Here is a 19531-nt window from a genome sequence, read left to right as displayed (position 1 = left end):
ATTTTAATTTTAAAAGTGTAATTATTTATATTTATACTTATATTTATATTTCCTATCTATTTCCTATTGATTTTTCCCCCAGCTTGCTAATTGCCCCATGGTAAGGCAGGTCCTTCTCCCTGCTTTAATGCAGCCCTGCCAAGGAGGGAATTTGAAGTTGGGAATGTGGGAGTGGGTGGCACAGAGAGCCATGAAACTCTGCCTGTGCCCTGGGACACTTCCATAATACATGGGATCTAGAAAATATCCCTGTGGGAGGGTTTCTAATGGGGCAGGAGGAGCTGTTTGATTGGAAATCTGACACATTGCCAAAGCAATTCTACACTGGTGCTTTGTGACCCTCATTTAAAGTTAAAAATGGAGGGACTGGAGTGTATGGGCAGGTTTTTGCTTTTTAAAGTCTGGATTTGGGGCTTTTTGAATTGCATGGCAGCTTGTGCTGCACCAACAGGAGCCCAGGATGGTTCTGCCTGTACCTGTGTGTGATTTGATGGCATTCACACCTCTTTGTTGTCAGACATCTAAAGGGTAGGAGGTTGGTAGGCTCAAAATTCAACCAGGTTTGACTTTCCCTTTTTAGTATAAAGTTCTGTGGGATAGTTTTGCAGCCTTGTTTTTTTTTTTTTTTTTTTAACAAACCTCCAAACCTTGAAGTTCAATGCAATTTTCATTATTTTTTTAATTTCAAGCATATGCAAAGTTATATATATATAAAAGTCAAGCTATATATATATATAAAACTATCTGCTGATAAATTGGGATGGTTAATGATTCATGATGGAAGAAAGCAAGAGAAAGTAGGAGGCATAGTGGAATGGGGTCATTGCTGAAGATGTCTCTTTCTGCAAAAGCAAATGGGAGCACTGGGGAGGGCAGGCAGAGCTCCAGAGTGGGGAGGGAACCAGCAGCAATCCCAGTTTTGGCTGGGATTTGTGGAATGCACCATTGGAGGGTCCCACCAACACTGAGGGATGGAGCTGGGGAGGGGCTGGAGCCCCAGGAGGGGCTGAGGGAGCTGGGCAGGGGCTCAGCCTGGAGCAAAGGAGGCTCAGGGGGCCCTTGTGGCTCTGCACAGCTCCTGACAGGAGGGGACAGCCAGGGTTTGGGCTGTGCTCCAGGGAACAGGGACAGGAGCAGAGGGAACGGCTCAGGCTGGGCCAGGGGGGCTCAGGTTGGAATTTCCTCATGGAAATGTTTCTTCAGGGCTGCCAAGCATTGGAAGAAGCTGCTCTGCAAGTGTTCAAAAACTTGTGTCTCCAAAAACTTTGGGATGTGGGTTAGTGGTGGCCTTAAAGGGCTGGGGGAATGTTGGGACTGGATGGTCTTGGAGGACTTTTCTGACCTTAATGATTCTATGAACTTTGGGGGGTTTGATGAAGCAGTAAAGCCTGGGGGCAGCTGGGGCACTCATTGAGCTGTGGGGAGCAAGGGGAGGTGTCAGTGCCACCCCTGTTTTACCCACCAGCTTTATTTTTATTATTTGCTGCAAAAGAATCCTTCTCTTCATCTTTAAGTTGGGTTCCTTGTTTTGCTGCACTAATACTTGATTAACAGTTCATTCTCCATGTGGGATAGAGGCAACTGCTTCAAAACTGCATTTCCTGACAGGATGCAATATGTGCTTGATGGAGAAGCATCATTAGCTGGGCAGGACATGTTAGGCCAAGCTTGTAGAAAAATTTTAGGTTTAAAATTAAGGCATTTAAGCCTGTACCTGGAGGTAAGCAGAACCAGGGTCCTTGTTTTTAAACCTGCCCCAAAAGGAGGGTATGAAAGAATTAGAGAGAAAAAAGTGGGATGGAGAGAATAAATTAGAAACAGAAGTGTGAGAAAATACAGGAGGTAAAAATATGGGAAGACAGTTTTGAAACACAAGAGGAGACTTTGAGGGACTGGGCATCAGTGCAATGAACAACTGCAAACAGGCAAAACTTCCCCAAAATCTGTTCAAGGGAGGCCCTTGGGGATGGAGGGGGGAAGGTGGGAAACAGGTGGGGATGGCAAAGGGCTGGGAGGCAAATGCTGCTGCTTGTGTCTGCAGTGGCTGCAGGAGATTTCCTTGAATTGTCCTCCAGGCCCAGGACTACAAAGTGATCCAAGGGAGTTCCCTGAGCCCTGGATGGCTGGGGGGGAAGGACTGACCCTTCCTTTCTCCATGGGGAGCATCTCAGAGAGGCTGGGGAGGACAGGGCTCTACCAGGCTGAGAAACCTGGGTTTGGAGGTGTCCCACAAACCCGGAATGGCTGAAGGAGAGGAAATAATGGAGCACAACTGCCTGCATGAAGAACCTGTGTAAGTTGGTGTCCCACACTTGTTTTATGGTTTTGTCACAGTCTTGCACTGTGCCCAGTGCCAGAAGTGTTGTGTTCAGGTGGCAATTCCAGCACTGCAGCCCAGTGCAGACAGAACAAAGGATGCTTTCACCTTGAGAGCCAATTTAAATTAATTTCCAATTTGATTCTTCCTAGCAAATCAAGGTAATAGCATTTCAACCTTCCTGTAAGCCATCTTCACGTGGCCCTTTCAGTACAGACATGGCTTTTGCAGTGAAGACAAAGCCTCCATTTAATTCTCAATTATGTGTAAGAAAAAAATGAGTTGTCCTTGGGTAGATTTTGTGTCATGGTAAGTCTGGAAGGCCCAAGCTTGGTGAGTTTGGTTTTTCCCACAGAATTTGGCTTTCACCTCTAGAAAAACACATGACAAAATATTTGATGAATTTTTCCATGAGACACAGGCTGAGTTGACCTTAATTGTGGAAGGATCTTGTTGCAGTGCAGCTGTGCAAATCAGCACAGCTGGATCCACGGGGAAGTAGCTCTTTAAAACAAAATGATGGCAACAACCTTCCTTCTTCCCAAGCAGGCTGACTGAAGGTGAAGTCAACTGCTGAGTGCAAGGCAGCATTGCTGGGGTTGAAATGAGGTGTAAGAACCTGGGAAAACAAATGGATAGGAGTCCCTTGAATCACTGGAGTGGGTTCTTCCCTCCCTGCAGAGTTAGTCCTGCTGTATAAACACCTGGCAGCTATTTAGGCTGCTGTGTACAGATGATGCTGTTGCAGGAAGATTTGTGTGTACTTGTGGTTTTTTTGCTTGTGCATTGCAGTGGATGCAGCCTCCCAAGTTTGATTTATGTTATCCATTCCTTCCCCTTGGGAATGGGGCATGTTTAGATTCATAGAGGGATATGCAGGGCTTTACAGGACCTTCTGCAATGCATTTTTTCTGTGTGGAGAGATGCAGTTTGAAATGACAGGCACTTTGGGCTGCTTTAGAGTTGATCCTTAACTCTGTTCCTTCTAAAAAGGGCTTAGGAAAAAAATATTGGTGCTCCAGGCAGGTCACAGAATATTGACCTGTACATATCCAGCCTTGCAGGTTTTCCACATGTCAGGAAAGGGGAATATCAGAGGAGATGCAGTGATGGTGGCAGGATCTGATATTCCCTTTATATCCACCTGGCTGATGTTGTTATCATGACCTGAGTGGGGCTTTCCCTCCTCCTTCCTTAAAGGAAAAATGGAACTTCTCAGAATTTATTGCTCCCGTTGGTTGATTCCAACGTGTCTGACTCCTTCTATGAGTCTGGCCTGTGTCCTGGTGTCACAGATTCACCCACATGGCATCCACCCACTTTCAAACTTGGCAATGGGCATTGCCATGGAGCAATTCTGCTGCTAGGATGGGAATGTTGTGCTCAAGGCTTAGAAGCATTTGAGTTTATCTGCTGACAGACCTGACCCAGGAAGGAGGGGACAGGAGGGGACAGTAGAGCTGTCCCAGGGCTGGCTGGAAGGTCCCTCTGTCCCCTGGGGGCTGCCGGTGCCTTGTGGGTGGGAGAAAGGGGCAGGGTGCACATGGAGGGAAAGGATCACCAAGGATTTGAGTTCCTCAGGGGTTTTTGCTTTGGAACACTGTATCACTGAGCCTGAATGAGGGCACTTTTGTTTGGGAGCTTTCCCATGGGTGGGATTGCTCTGGAGGGGCCTGAGCAGGCCCTGCCCATGCCTATGGCTCGCAGTGCTCTCCCAGTCCAGAGCACAGCTCCCATGGGCTCTGTGCTGAGAGCTGAACACACTTTTAGCGAGGCTCTAAAAGCTGAGTGGTGTTTGCCAGGGCATGCAGCAGCTCTGGGCTCCCCTCTGAGGCTGGAGAGGGATCACCCTGCAGGCTGTGGCTGTAGGGAATGTGCTGATCCCATGGAGATCCCCCTCTGCTGCTGGGGCTGGGCTCTGGATCCATTTTGGGCAGGGAATCCTGGAGGAATTCTTTGCAGAGCCATGTTCTGCCCTCCTGGCTGGTTTTTCTTGGCTTTTACATGAAAACCCTGCTGCAGCTCCATTGCCCCAGCGCAGCAGCAGAGTCAGCACTGGAGCTGCCTTGGTGCCCTGCTCTGGGCCTGGCTCTGAGGCTGAGATCCAGCTGCTGAATGTGAAACTCCAGAGCTTTCAGCTACCAAGTTAATGTCTTACAAAAATGCTGCAGGAAGGGAAGCTGACTCCAGCAGTCCTTGAGTTTGTTTACCTGGAACTCAGGAGTGATCAAGGCTGGTGTTTGGCTTCCTGTTGCAGTAGAGAAATACTCAGGATTTATTTTTTATTTTGTTTTATTTTATTTTATTTTATTTTATTTTATTTTATTTTATTTTATTTTATTTTATTTTATTTTATTTTATTTTATTTTATTTTATTATAGATATTATCACCAAACCAAAACCAATGACTTCTGCTTGTTTTTCCTCTGGGGTGAGGCTGTATGAGAGTGGAGGAGAAACTTCCAAAGGTCCATCATACTTTTGATTCACATTTAAATTCAGCAGATCAGCATTGGGAGGGAGAGTCTTGGCCCTGTACAGCCCTTTTCTGTTTCTTATATAACAAAAATAGTGCAAATGGTATTTTTCTCAGTGTGCAGAACTTCTCCCTGGTGGAATCCCACCTTCCCTTGCTTTGCTTCCCAAACAGATTTTGGCTCCTGTGGCCAAGAGTGGGCAGAGGAGGAGAGGGGATGCTGGGCAGACGTTCTGCAAAGTTCATCTTTCCCAATCTCTGGTTCACAGCTCTGAGGGCTGCTTGTTATTGCAGCATTTTGTGGTTTATTTGGTTTTTTTTCTTCCTTGTGTTTCACTGTATTTTGAGTCCTTCAGTTGAAAATGTTAACAAAGTGAAGCTGTGTGCCTCCTTGTGAGGCAGTGAATGGGTTTTATAGAGGGAGGTGGGAAGGGGGGAGGATTGAAGTTATTTCTGAAATAGTGGTTTAATTTTTGTTGTGAAACCACTGCCTAATTTTGAAGTGTACTGACCATTTGCCTCTTGCTGTAATGTCTGTACGTGAGGAGATGTTCTTCTAGAACAATGGTGTGGAGCTGTATCAGGACTGGTTCAGGCTGAGCTCAGGGCAAGGTTATGCCCCCAAGGGTGCTGGCACTGCCCAGGCTGCCCAGGGAATGGGCCACGAGTGAGATTGATGATCCTGGTGGGTCCCTTCAGCTCAGGATATTCTGTCATTCTAAAAAAGATTTGAAAAAACTTTACCTGAACTGGCCACCCAAAATCAGTGTGTGACTCTTGATTTAAAATTAATTTTTTTATTCTACAGAGCTTTGCTGTGGGGAAGCATCACAGTGAGCTTGTCAGGCTTACCCTGGAGCTCCACGGGCTGTCCTTGTCTCTGTTCTCCAGAATACAGCGAAGCTTTAGTGTTGTGGCTCTGGGACCCCAAGCAATTGGATGGTTTAATGCTTTGGATGTTAAAATAAATCCCACGAATGTCACCCCAAATTCAAACCTGAGTTCAGAGGTCTCCAGACACACCTGGGGCTCTCAGCATCCGTCAGCTCATTGTCCCTCCCACTCCTGCAATAGTTAAATTTGATAGGAAGTGGTGTCATCTCCCTCTATTTCCACATTTCCTTTTGTGTGATCCCATCTTTTCACCCAAGCCTTTGCCAGCTGTTTCATGCATCTGCATTAAAACCCCATAACAGAGCTCATACCCTCGCCCCAGGGGCTTTGACTTGCAGCCCAGTTATCTGACAGAACATTTCTAAGGAACTTCCCAGAATTTATTGCTCCCGTTGGTTGATTCCAACGTGTCTGACTCCTTTTATGAGCCTGGCCTGTGTCCTGGTGTCACAGATTCACCCACATGGCATCCACCCACTTTCAAACTTGGCAATGGGCATAAAGAGCTCCTTAGTGATTGCATGGTCACTGTTCTGCATAAATATTTCCCCTCCCCTCCAAAAACATGTTGGTTAAGGGAATATCAGAGAGAGGGAGAAAATACTGATGTGTTTGTTACGTCCATTATGTGGTTTGGGGTTTTCTGGTTGCTTTTAAATAATGGAGGGTTTTATTGAAGGGAGCTTGAGGTGCTCAGACTTCAGTGGAATTTAAATTTGACTCAGCTCTTATGGGCTGTCCAAACACATTCCTTGCTGGCCCAGTTTGTTCAGTTGAGGTGACTCAGGAAATCAGCAGCTGGGCATGACTTCACATCGAGCTCTCCTGTACCCTGTTCCTCTGCTCCATACATTTGTGGAGGGCTGCTCCAGAAATTTTTGGCAGTTAATTTTCCAAACCTTGATCTTCCCATCTGCAAAAGTGGATACATTTGCCTACTATTCCCATCTTTTATTATAAATTGCTTTTTAAAGTCCTAATTATTGTTACAGTATCTCTAAGCAAATCACCATGTATCTATCAGGTTCTTTTTTACCTGGTCATGTTTAGATGTTTTTTCAGTATTTGCTCTGCTTTTCATCAGGAAGAACTAGATGGCTTTTCATGGTTTTCCCCCAGAATTCATTCAACAGTCTCCAAAATTCCTTCAGACTGTGGCATTGGTTGGAATCAAATTTAGCAATTGCAGTACTTGGGGAAGGGTGCACATTGTTGGCAGTCTGGGGGATTTGTTTCCTGGATTCCTTGACAGCAGCAAGATTGGAACTTTGAGCTGCTGGTGGTGAGAGCTCTCCAAGTGAATGTACTGAAAAAAAACTTAATTTTTCAAGCTTGAGGGTGAGACCCTGCGGGAATTCTGCTGGGCATTTGCATAGTTTAGGGTTTTTATGGGTGCTTTTTGTTTACAGATTGCCCTCCAGGTGATTGGTCCTACTGTGGGCTTGCTGAAGAGCAGAGCAAGGCTGCTCTGTCAGGAGAGTGGCATTGCCAAGCTTGGTTGGAATGTTGGAGTCCAAGGCCTGAAGTGTGAAGCATCCACAGTTCTATCAGATTTAGTGCTGGCCATTGGCTCCAGTAACAACTCTGGAAATCTCCAGGGATAGGGAATGGTGAAGCTTTGTCCCTTGTGTGGGGGAAGGAGGGGTTTCTTGCTCCTGCCACCTCCTGTTTGTGCAGCTCCCGCGGCTTTTTCAATGCAGTGATCCTAACAGGAGCAGGAGGAGTTTGGAGCTCTGTTCCCTTGGCTGTGAAGGTGACCTTCTCAGATAGAGACTGTAAAGTGACCCAGGGAATGATCTGGGGATGACCTCTGTGCTGAGCAGGCCTCGGGGAAGGCGTGTTTGAGGAGCCATCATTTTATTTGCTGTTCTCACGTGTTGGTTTTTCGCTCTATCTGACGGATTTGTGAGAGTGCTGAGCTCCTGACAAAAGCTCTGGAGGCTGGGGGCTCTGACTCGCTTTGTAAATGAGCCTGTGGATAACCCAGCTCTGACACTTTTGCCCTCCCTCCTGTTTCATGCCCTCACAGAGAGGTTGTGTGTCACTGCTTTAGGATTTACTGCCTTCCCTGGGAGGTGGGAGTGGGTCTGGGAGAAGAGTTATGGCTGCACAGAAGGTCTGGCTTCCCAACTTCCCTACTGCGTGTTTTGGGGAAAAGTTGGGCTTAAAACTGCCAAAACATATCTAAAAGATGTTATAATTTTTGTTTTTTATGAAGCTTGTGTTGACTCTTCATCCTGTGCTGGAGGCAGGTGTGTTTGGGCTGTGTGTGCTTTGCAGTGGTGTGGCAGGAGCAGGACAGGATTTCCTGCTCTTCCACTGGGCCCACCATCCCCAGCCCAGGGTAAGGAAATCACTCTGGGTTTTGCTGTTTTGCTCTACCTGTCCCCAAGGAAGCAATATCAATGTTACGCCTCGAGTGTGCATCCATTGAGGGAAAATGGGATTTTAAAATAGCAATGTGCTCTGGTTTTCCCTTAGTGCAGCAAACCAATGGTTCATTAGTGAACTCCATTAATAATTCTCTTATGAACCCTGTTAGTAGGTGAATCTGCTTTAATTCCTTTGTATCAGCAAGAGCTGCAGGTATGGATGTCTTCGTTACATAAAATAAAAAAAAGGGAAGAAAGCAATGCTTGCAAATTGGTCTTTGTTTCCAAGGAAACAAATTTGACATGCTTGAGCTGTGCGAGATGCAAACACCGCTCGATTCAGCAGACATGCCTCGGGATTTTATGGTCTGGATATTATTTTTAAACTACCTCCAATTTCCAGGCAAAGCAGAGGATGGGAATAGAATTTGTTGGCAGGGTTTATCAATCTGTGCTTAATGAAGGCGCTGGGTGGTGTCTGGGATTGCCCAGTGTGGCGTGGAGAGAATTGATCTGGGCCCCAATAGAGGGGACAGCCTGGGGCCAAATGGCCTTTGGTGACATCCTGGAGCAGGAGGAGAGATCTGAGCAGAGCTCAGCACACTGAAGTAGTGTGGTTTATCCTGGGTCACTTTACCAAATGTCTTTGCTCTAAAAATATTTTAGTAAAAAGCAGCTTGCCAGCGCTTGGCGTGCCAGGCTGCCTGGCGCTCCCGAGGGCCCAAAGAATTTGCTAAAAAGCTGTGGCTTGGTGTTGAGGACTGGGCTGGATTTATCAGAGAAAGGATGAGGAAACAACATCGTGAGTTGTTTGTGTAGTGCATCTGGCACAGATGTGCTGGGGCCTGATGAAGATCTTGGCTTGTGGTGTTGTACAGAATGGCTGTGGCGTTGTTGCAATTGCCTTGGAAGTTCTGTTCGGGAAAAAAGCTGGTTTGGTGCTCAGCTGCCACCCTGGTGTTTCCTGAAATGCTGTGTTGATAAAGTCACTGGTTTTATTTTTGAATTTTCCTCCAGCTCCAGCTCTGGAGCAGACAGTGCTCATGTTCCACGGAAGCGAGCATCGCTCGGCAGAGCACACACAATTCACGGATTTCAGCATCCAGAGCTGGTTTTGGCCTGAGCCCAACAGGAGGAACAGGATATATATGTTCCAACTTTGTTGGGATTGAATAACCAATTTTTGCCCTGGCAAAGCTTTACTTTTACCTACTGTCTTTGCTTTCTGGGGTAGTTCAGTGAGCTGGGAGAGATCTGTAGGGGATATGCAAAGAATATGTGGGGAAATAACAGTTTTTAAGGAATAGTCAAGCTCCATGTGTATATCATTCAGAGCATGCAGGGTTTTATTCCCCAAGTGTGCTCCAACAATGTGTGTCTTTCATATTTTGTTGCTTGTAAACCTAGGAAGGATTTAAAAAAAATCCTCTATTAATTCTTCATTGAAACAAACTTTTCTGCATTGAGGGGACAAGGCAATGATGGAGGAATTTCAGAGCTGATAAGTGAAAAACAAACCTCTCTTAAAATTCAGGTCCTTAGGAGATCATAGCATGAAGTGTGTTACACTGCAGTCTCTTTCCTTCTCTTTCATCCTGCTGTTTAACTTCCTTGCAAATGGAGTTAAAATAACCTTCAAGGAGTTCAGAGTAGACTGGGGTAGGTTTAGCTTTAAGATGGCTGGGAAGCGCTATTTGCATTGCCAGCTAAAAGGCTTGCTTAAAGCCCGTTGAGGGAAAAAATAATATTAATGGTATTTCAATGAAAATATTGTAATTTGTGGAAGACCCAGAGTGACAAATTGGCTGGTTTGAATGTCACTGGGAAATGCTCCTTTTGCACAAGGCTTGCCTGAGACAGGATTTTCCTTGCTTTTGTTCTAAAACGAGATGCTTGCTGCCTAAAAATGCCTGCGATCCTCGCAGTGAGAGCTTTGCCTCCTTGACAAGAGGATGGGAAGAGGAAGGTTGGCCGGATCAGGATGAATCCTGCACCTTTTTCCAACCCCCCCCTTTTTTTTTTTTTTTTTTTTTTTTTTTTTTTTTTTTTTTGCTAATGACACTTCCTTATGCTTACATTTCATTAAAGCTCTGAAATGGCTGAAGATCAGCCCGTACTGAGCATGCTCCGGGGTGGAGGCTGCACCCATGGAGTGAGATGGATTTGTGGCTGGAGGAGGGATAGGCCTGGAGTCAGGAGCAGGAGGGACCCGCAGCCAGGATGGAGGTAGGGCAAATCCATGGGTTCCTTGCCGTGGCCCTGGGCTGGGGCAGCCTGGAGAGCGGCTGGAGTGCAAACTGTTGGAATTGATTCAAAAGCAGCGCAGTTAAACCACTGACACGAGATGGCTTCAAACGCTTCCTGCGGATCCGCGGGGAGGGGTTTGCAGTGCTGACCTTTGCTGGCCGCCGTGGAGAAGGGACCTGTGCAATGTCAGGGTGGTGACATGAGGTGACAGCAGGCAGGGGCTGCAGCCAGGGCTGAGCCTTCATAGTGGCAGGCACGTGATTGCGTCTCATCTCATCGTGGGCTCGGGTGTTAATTGCTATTAATGGGGAACCTCGCAGGGCTCAGACCTGCTCCAGATCCCTCTGGGATTGTGGGAGGGTGGAAGAATGTTAAACTCCAACTCCCCTCTTTCAGACTTATTTTGCATTCCAGTGATGGCAAACAAACCTTGCCACCTCAGGTTCTCCAAAGTGGCATGGAGAGGAGGGAATATGCACGTTTATTCCTTTGGCTGAGAGATTTTTCTGTGCTTCTTGCAGGGGTTTAATGTGTTGGTGAGTGGGTTTGGGGGAAGGCAGTGTGAGTTGTGCTCGTTTGGGCTCTTGGATTTCACCCCTGGTTGCCAGCTTTTTACAAGGAATGTGTAAGCACCAGCAGGTATGTGCTGCATGAGCCGATTGACTCCAGTTGTTGTACAAGCACGCTGCGTGGTGAGGTGCCAATAAAACATTTACATTGGCTCTGGATGTTTGTGTTAGAGAGGTGTAGGGGAGCTCTGGGTTGGTGTGGAGCAGGGGGACATCAGCTCTCTCTGACCTGTCCCCTCACACATGGGGGGACCCACCTGAGTTCTGGACTGGCTGTAGGTACAGGTAAGGTGAGGGGTTTGCTCTGTCAGCCCTGGGAATCCTTGGGTGGTACAGGGTTATTGTGTTTGACTTTCTGAGCAGAAATCTCTGTGATCACAGCTCTGTGCTGTAAGGTAGATCAGCTCTTCCTTCAGGGCACCTCTGGCCATTTTTCACAGCACAGTTCAGGGGGTGACTGGCATAGATTTGATTTTATTGCTGTGTCCCAGGTGATGGGCATTCTGCATGATGAGTCACTTCATTACCTAAAGTAATTTGCCTGTTTATTGCCTGGTTCCATCTTTCTTGTGAACCCAACTCTTCCTCGGTGCTTCCTGGGCCTGTTTTGCTACATCAGCCCGGTGCTGAGCTGGTGACCAGCTTGCTTACTGGGCTGGCTTTTATGTTCCCTGCATAAAATCCTGCTGGAGCCCAGCTTGCTGGCCAGGCAGAACTTCTCCTACTCTTTAATGGTCACTGGCTTGTTTATGGCTGGATGAATGCACAAAGAGAAGCATTTCTGTAAAACAAACAGCATTGTGATTGTACAGCCAGAGGGAAAAGGGGTTGATTTTCTTTGGCTCAGATGGGGGCTGCCTTTATGGCTTTGCAGAATTCACCCCCGTGGCTTTTCCTCCTTGTGTGATTCTGGCAGTGGAGGTGATCTCAGCCCCAAGTTTTCATGTAGGGCCTGGTTCCCTTGATGAGGAAATTTGAGTTAATCAGTTTCAGCTGCTGGAAACCCACTGGTGTGCTCGTTCCTATTGTGCTGTGGGAAGGTGTAAGGTAGCCTTAAAGACCCACTGCCACCTTATGGCAGTTGCTGAGAAGCAGCGTCTGTGGAGCCAATTCCGTACACACATCATGCTCGCTCTATTTCTCCGCTCCTCTTAACCAGGGATATTTGCATGGAGGCAGGAGCTTTGTTTTTCCAGAGTTCATCTGCTCCTTCTGTTCCTTGCAGAAATTTGATCAAGTCAGCAGGATGGCTGGGAGAGCCGTCAACAGGCGCTGTTCCACAGGAGCTTGTGATCAGGGGAGAAACACAAAGGCTTCGTGGAGCACTGATTCTCCTCCAGTGAAGAGCTTGCTTATTTTCATGTCAGTGCCTTAATCCTTAAAAAAAATAGGTGTGAGGTCAAAGAACAGGGCCACGCTGAACACGTGAGGCTTGCTGGCAGGAGCTCCAGCTCTCGTTGCAGCAGGAGGAGGATGGAATGTGCACAGCCATTTTCCCAGCCTGCTGCTGGCAGGGCACTGCAGGATGGCTTTGCACTGACAAATGGGGCCACCGTCCCCAAATAAACCAATAAAACATTGCTCTGTGGAGCAGTGAGTGTGCTGGAAGCCTACTAGCTCTGCTGGGGGTAGAGAATGCTGGATTTAGGATCCTTCTCCAGCAAGGCTGTGTTTGTAGTGTAGGAGCTCTTGATATGCCATAGCTGAGTGAAGGGGAGAAATGGTGGATTTAGAGCTCCAAAATAGAAGGAGTTGTGGTTACTGTAAGTTAAAGCTGAAGGAATTTATATAATTAGGAGCTGTTAGGAATACAGTATGTTCTAAATTACAGCTGTCTGGCCAATATGCTGCTAAATAAAGTTCTAGGATTGCCCTGTAAATGAAATATTCAATGCATATTCTTATCAAAACAGCACCATCTCCCAGAGAGCTCACATCTCAATTGCTGTCCAAGAGGATATTTTTTCTTTTCCTTTTTTTTTTTCCTTTTTAGCATTTATGATTTACTCAATGCAGCATCCCAGGGAACATTTATTGTTTCCTATTAAATAAAAACAGTTTTCAGCTCTGCTGGGGAAAAGGGGGAAGGAAGGGAGATGGCTTGAAAGCTTTAGGGACATAAACCAGGTTTTGAAAGATGGGGAAAGCTGTGTTTCCAAAAGGTGCATTAATGACTGCCTGTTCTTTCAAAGCTGTTACCTGAGCCTGGAGGTGGACATTGGAGGGTGCTGGGGATGGATACCCAGGGTATCCTGGGACATTCTGATTAATAAATGTTGTATATAACTGTTAAAGAGCAGAAGGAATGTTTCAATAGCTTGTGGTGGAGCTGGAGAATGGTTTATAGTGGTGCAGAAAAAATCAGGATCCCAGCAGAAATGCTCATCTCATACCCAAAGAACCTTCAGCTTTTGGGATTGCTTCTGAGGAGGCTGAAAGGGAGCAGCAGATTTGATCAGCTGGAGGGTCTGCAAGAAGAGGAGCCTGATGGAAGAAAGGAAATAAGGAAAACCCTCTGTATTTTGCAGAGCTAAATATTGTTCTTCCTATAAAAAGAAAAACCTCCCTTTGCCTCCCACTTGGGCTTCCCCTGCAAGGGAGCTGTGAAAATACTGGACTTAATGGTGTCATTAAGCAAGAGCCCTGAGGAGCCTGGTGTCCTTTGTGAAGGAAGGTGTTTGTGCTGCTCCCTTCTCCTGAAAATGTGGGATTTCTGAAAGGGGTGTTTGAGCCTTCAATCAGAGAAGGGAGGCTGGAGAGCCGTGGAGTGAAAATACCCTGTAATCTGTGGGCCCTGGCAGGAATGTTTGCAAAGGGGTGTGTTGGCTGTGGTGGGAAGGCTGCTGGAGGGTATTTGGGTTAAATAGAGGGCAGAGCTTCTCGGGGCTTGGGCCTGTTCTCATCCTGCATCATCAGCAAAACCTCTCCCACAGCCAGGCTGCAAAGAGCCTGCGACTGCTGGTGTGCAGCACCCTGCCAAGGGGGACAGGGGGGTCCCGGGCAGGAGACACCTCTCCCATTCCAGTGCCTGTGCCCTGGAAGCTTCCTGCTCCTTTTGGATGGCAGAAATGTCAGGTTTCACTGAGTGACACCCAGGCATCCCCTGTGGCAGAGATGCTGCTACGATCGATCGATGCTTTACTCAAGTTGGTTGTTGAAGCATCTGCAGTGCCCTGATGAGCTCTGCTTTCTCCTTTTTGTTTCTAAACAGTGTTTAGTGCTTTCAAGGGTGGCCATGAGATGTGAAAAGCATCTCTGGTAGCATCTGCTCTCCGTGTATATTTAACCTCAGCAGTGAAAACATGTCTGGTGTGGAGATGCAGTGAGGAGGCTGAGGCTGTGCTGCCTTATTTTATCTCAGAAAGGGAATGTTGACTGTGCTGGATCATTGACACTGCCTTTGTTAATATCTTCGTTTCTATTTCTGGGCTTTTAATGAAAGCTTGGTAATTTCACGCTGCAAGGAAGGGCAGCACATCAACTGTTTTAAAGCCATCTTTGGTTTGAAGTACAGTAATCTTTTGATGCGGTGGATAATGCAACTTCTGTCTGTATAGCTGGGGTTTGTTGCTTTTGTTTGGGGATTTTTGAATTTGTCTTTAAATGAGTTACCTCTACACCTCTCAGCTAGTGAGAGAAAGGCCAGGAAAATCTCATTTTGAGTATATTAAAACTTAAGATTCACATCAAATGAAACCCGGTGGGTGAAAGAGCGATCCTTTCTTTATGCTGTCACCTCAAATACTCCTTGCCTGTGAATTTCAATCATCTCAATTTAGCCTTGTGTGTTTTAACTGTTTAGTAGTGAAACTTCTCCAGAGTGTGGAGAGGAAAACAACATCCTCATAGCCAAGGGAGATCCATAGCAGCTCTTTGCTGCTTAAATTACTGCAGCTCTGCAAACGTGCCTGGCCACGGTGGTGAAAGAGCTGCTGGGCCTGGAGGAAACGTGGCTTGTGGATGTTCCCAGCCTGGCAGAGCTAGCCATGGCTGCTGTGCTGCGCTGGGGCCTGGACTGGCCTGTGCTGGGGCAGAGCAAACACCATCCCCAGGCTCCTCCAGAGCTCCCCACGGATTTGGATGGCTTGTTCCTCCCTCCAGTGCAGGCTGCTCCTGCCCTCCCCAGCTCACTGTCACACATTTTACTCCGCTCATCTTCACTGTAGTTTCTACTCTTAAGGAGAACTCTCTCTTAAGGAGGACTCTCTCTGGTGCTCTCCTCCTCTGCTAAGCTGTTTTTCCTTTGGCCAGGAGCACTCGGGTGGTGCCACGGGGCCATGTCAGAGTTTCCTCTTCCTTCTGGCCTCTTCCCGAGGTTGCTGGCTGCCCTCCCCCTGCTCGGGGGGAGGTTCTCCAGCCTGACACCGGCTCCAGCAGCCTCCTGCTCCTGCCTCCCATAAATGCCAGTCTTCCTTGAATCCCTTCCAGCCGAGCTCTGCTTACAGATGTTCCTGCGAGCTGCTCTGGCAGTTTTACTGGGAGCCTGAGCAGATATGAAGGTTGCCAAGAGTTTATGCTTAATTGTGAAGTGGAACAGAGACAAACTACTTTTATTTTGAAGCTAAAATTTTTTCTGTTATCTTGCTGGCTGGGGCCAGCAGTATTGTAGGGTTTGACATAGGCTGAGAGCTCCTGCGCCTCGTAGTGAACTATCCCTTCATTAGGGTGAGGATGAGGATGGATCCACGAGGATGTCCCTTCATTCCATTGCCCCCCTGCTTTTCCATGACTGTGTTTGTGATACTATTTCACAGTCAGTTGTAGCAGGTCAGGTTATTAATCCTCAAAGTGAAAATGATCTCCCCTTCAGATCAGCAGTTCGGATCTCGAAGACTCTGTCTTGGGCACTGCTCACTGCATCAGTTTAACCCATGTGCCTTCATCCCAGCTCTCAGAGGTCGGGCACTTCGTTAAGCACAACAAAATCAGCCTGAGGACATCCCCAAGCCACTCACATCCCTCCCTGTCCCTCCTGCCTCTCCTTTTCCCACAGGCAAGTGCTACTCTTGAAGGCCACGAGACAGCAGTGTGGTTTAAAAAGCTTTCTCTTTTTTTCAGGCGAGTGATCAGTTTTGAGGCCTGGCGCCCTGTCAGAAAGTTGACAGATGATCTGCATTAGCGGTGCGTCCCCGGGATGCCCGGGATAATCGTGCTCCAATGGACGCCCTGGAGCCGGCAGGTTCTCTGTGAAATGGCTGCAGTGGAGGGAGCAGTGAAATGGGCTCTTCTGGGCATGCTCACTCTGTAGAGGGAGCTTTATCACATGAGCAGAAACTGAATCACTGCTCATGAGGATCTGGAATATGCAACTCTTGGAGTCTTCACCAGAAGAAGACAACAGCTGCCCGCAGGTACCGCAGGGTCCGTCCTCCTCCCGTGCCTGGCGAGGCCCTGGCAGGGCAGCCTGGGGAAGGAGAGGCCTTGGAGAGGACAGGAGAGGAGAGGAGAGGCCGGGGAAGCATGGCCGGGGTTGTTTGTTCATTTCTTTGGATATTTCTGCGCGTGGCTGGCCTGTGCAGGCAGGCTGGCATCACCCATCCTGCTGGGGAGCCCGTCCTGCTGGGGAGCCCGTCCTGCTGGGGTGCCTCATTCTGCCGGGGTGCCTCATTCTGCCAGGGTGCCCATCCTGCTGGGATGGCTGCTCCATCCTGCTGGGGTGCCCATCCTGCCGGGGTGCCCATCCTGCTGGGGTGCCCATCCTGCTGGGGTGCCCATCCTGCTGGGGTGCCCATCCTGCCAGGGTGCCCATCCTGCTGGGGTGCCCATCCTGCTGGGATGGCTGCTCCATGGGCTTCCAGGAGCCTCAGGCACTGCTGGCAAACCTCGGGCTTTGTTCCCTCTTTGGCTCCTGGGGTGGGGAGGCTTGCTTGGGGTTGGTTTTGGTTTTGGATTTGTTTGTGATTTTTAAGTGTGAATTTTCTGGAAAATTCTCCAAGGAGCCTTCCCTGCTTGTAGCTCTAAGAAGAAACAGGCACAAAGCCTGGGGTGCCCGAGCTGCTTGAAGACTGAACTTCTGAAGGGGAGGAGAGGGCCTGTGGCCACATGGCACCTCCTCACTGGGTCTCTTTTGACAGCCTCTGCCTATGGCTCACTTGGGTGGAGGCCAGAGCCAGCAGTATTTCACCAGGAAGAAGAAATCCTTTTTATTTTGGGGCGACTTCCTCCTCTCTCTCTTCTGCTTCTTTTTTTTTTTTTTTTTTTCATAGTAGCAATCCAAGGAAACATCTGAGTAAAAGGAAACATCCCTGGTTGATTTCATGGCAGGAGGTCCGTGCCTGCAACATATTATAAAACTCAGCCCCCTGGTTCTGCCCTTGGGATTTTTTTTTTTTTCTCTGTGTTTCATGTTACATGCAAGAACTCTGTTGGCTGCCATAGACCTCAGTGAGATTTGGGATGGACACAGAAGGTCCCAGAGCCCTGGAAGGCACAGACACCCCTGCAGAACACTGGCCTGAGCTTGCTGTGCTCTGGGGAGACCCTCAAAGCTGCAATGCAGACACAATATTGAATTTTCAATCAAGGAGCAAGATGTGAAGATGGCATTGAAAAGATTAGAGAGCTTACACAGGACGATCTGTGATACCCAATCTAAATGTCTATCATGTCTCCACTGGACTATAAACGTGCTCATTGTTCATCATCCAGAAGAAAAGGAAAAGGCATCAGAAGTCACGAGGAGGGAGCAGAGATTTCTCTTTAACAGTGAAGAGCTGAGGCCTTGAGTTGCTGTCTGAGCAGCTCCACCCAGGGAGAAAATGGGCTTTGGGCTTGATGAAGGCTGAGGAGACAACCAAAAACCCTCTGAGGTGTGGGAGGTGTGCTCCTGTGGGGTGGTGACCACGGTGACACCGGTGTGGCACCGGCCGAAATGCTCTGTCCCTGCCAGCTGGGCCCTTGGGAAGCGTCTGCAGACACAGAAAAGCCTGACCTACTTTGGAGGGAAGAGAGCTGCCGAGGTCTGGGCTTGGCAGTGCTTCTCAGCAAGGGTTAAGAGCCCAAAGGGGGCCTTTGGCTCTTGGTTTTGTTCTGTTTCATGTATTTACCTGACTATGCGGTGCCAGCACGAGGCTCTCGCCCTTGTCCCAGAACATGTTTGGGTGGAAGTAGGCTCTGTGGCACACATGGGGCATATTCCTGCAGCTCAGCCTGTGTGAGACCAGCCCTGGGCAGGGGGTCTCCCATGAGCTCTCCCATGTGATGCCATCTCCTAAGGAAAGAGGATTGCATGCACCTTGTGCAATGGCAGTGAGTTCTTTTATTCAGGTAAACAAGGAGCTCTAAAGAACTTCACTCTCCTGGCCAGCTGGTTTGGGGGAGGGCTGGCTTGGTTCCTGCTGCTCCTCTTTGTTTTCCTTTTGCTGCTTTTCCCTGAAGTTTTCCCTTCTTGCCTTCCTGCTCCTGGAGCTGAGAGTGGTCGAGGAATGGCCACAGCAGGAGAGTGACCGTGTGTTGGGGTCAGCCCAAAGGCTCGGGGCACTGATGGCGTGTGCTCCCTGCTTGCCAGCCTTGGAGGACCATATGTTCCTGCAGTGACATGGAATGTCAGTGATTTGGAAACAAATCCCTGAGTTTATAATCCTCAACTCCCATTTTCAGCCAGTTATTTTTTCCGACTCCTCCGAATTCAGAGTTTTGACACCAACCCCTCTTTGCAGACCCTTGTGGCCCCTCATGTTTCCAGTGGGATTTGTCCCTCCTGTGCCCCTGTGAGCTCCTTGGTCTCTTGGGTGGAGGATTCGTGTCTGGCTTTGCCTTAGGGTGCTGTTGGTCCTGGAGGGGGGCAGAGGAGGAGGGCAGCCTGCCAGCATTTACAGTAGTCAGGAAAGCAGCAGGAGAGAAGCACTCAAACTGTACAAGCTAATTGGAAAGCCTCCATTAGAAAAAAGAAAAAGAAAATATAGAAGAGGAGAAAATGTTGAGCAAGCTTTTACAGAATATCCTGGACTCCAACACAACAACTTGCATCCTCCAGACCAGGTGGTTTATTTCTGTTTTTCCTTCAGAAAAGAAGGAAGGTTAAGAAGGTCTGACGTGCAAGTGTCCTCCCTGCAACACTGCCATACTGTGCCTGAGCAGCACAGTGCCTCTTGCAAAGGAAGCTTTTCACAACTTGTCCTTGTTCCAAGGATGAGGAAACCTCCAGCTCTTCTGGCATTTTCTCTCTGTCATAAGTCAGAGCTGCTTTCACCTGCGAAGTATGATCAGCACAGACAGGGAGAGGTCTGGAACGGAACGGGGCTCTGAGCAACCTTGCAAGGCTTTTCAAAGGCTTTTCATGGAGTTCTTGGTGTTAAATGAAGAACATTTCCCCTCCTCCTCTCCTCGTTTTCCTGTGTGCCTGCAAAAATACTCTGGTTTGCATTTAAAGGAGAAAACTGTATGTGCTGGGACTAAGCCAACTTGTTTATTTAAGGGAAATACCATATTCTCTCACAGAGGAAGGCTCGGCAGAGGATGGCAGACTGGGCTGGGGATTATATTTTTAGGTGTCATCGAAGCACAGTTGTGATTCCAAGAAGCTAAAAATCATGGCTGGCATTTTGCATCCAGCCCTGCGAGTTCCTCCTCCCCACAGCCCCCACAGGGGTTAACCTCTCCCTTCAAAGCACGTGGATTTTCACCTAAATCAAGGAGCAAAAAAGGAGCAAAAAGA

The 19531-nt window shown here is 48.1% G+C and overlaps 1 protein-coding gene across 1 annotated transcript in view; it reads left to right on the top strand.

Annotated features, from left to right (window-relative positions):
- The first annotated feature begins 16012 nt into the window (after positions 1-16012).
- Positions 16013-19531, top strand: part of EHMT1 (euchromatic histone lysine methyltransferase 1) — a 74999-nt gene continuing 71480 nt past the window's right edge. The window contains exon 1 of the mRNA XM_058818116.1: positions 16013-16226. Within this exon, the coding sequence (XP_058674099.1) occupies positions 16164-16226 (63 nt within the window). The 5' untranslated portion in view covers positions 16013-16163. The remainder of the gene's footprint in view (positions 16227-19531) is intronic.

This window comes from Ammospiza caudacuta, chromosome 21 (assembly GCF_027887145.1).
Source record: "Ammospiza caudacuta isolate bAmmCau1 chromosome 21, bAmmCau1.pri, whole genome shotgun sequence".
NCBI classification, from domain to species: Eukaryota; Metazoa; Chordata; class Aves; order Passeriformes; family Passerellidae; genus Ammospiza; species Ammospiza caudacuta.
Note: the sequence above shows the minus strand (reverse complement) of the source record. Positions and strands in the feature narration are given on the sequence as shown.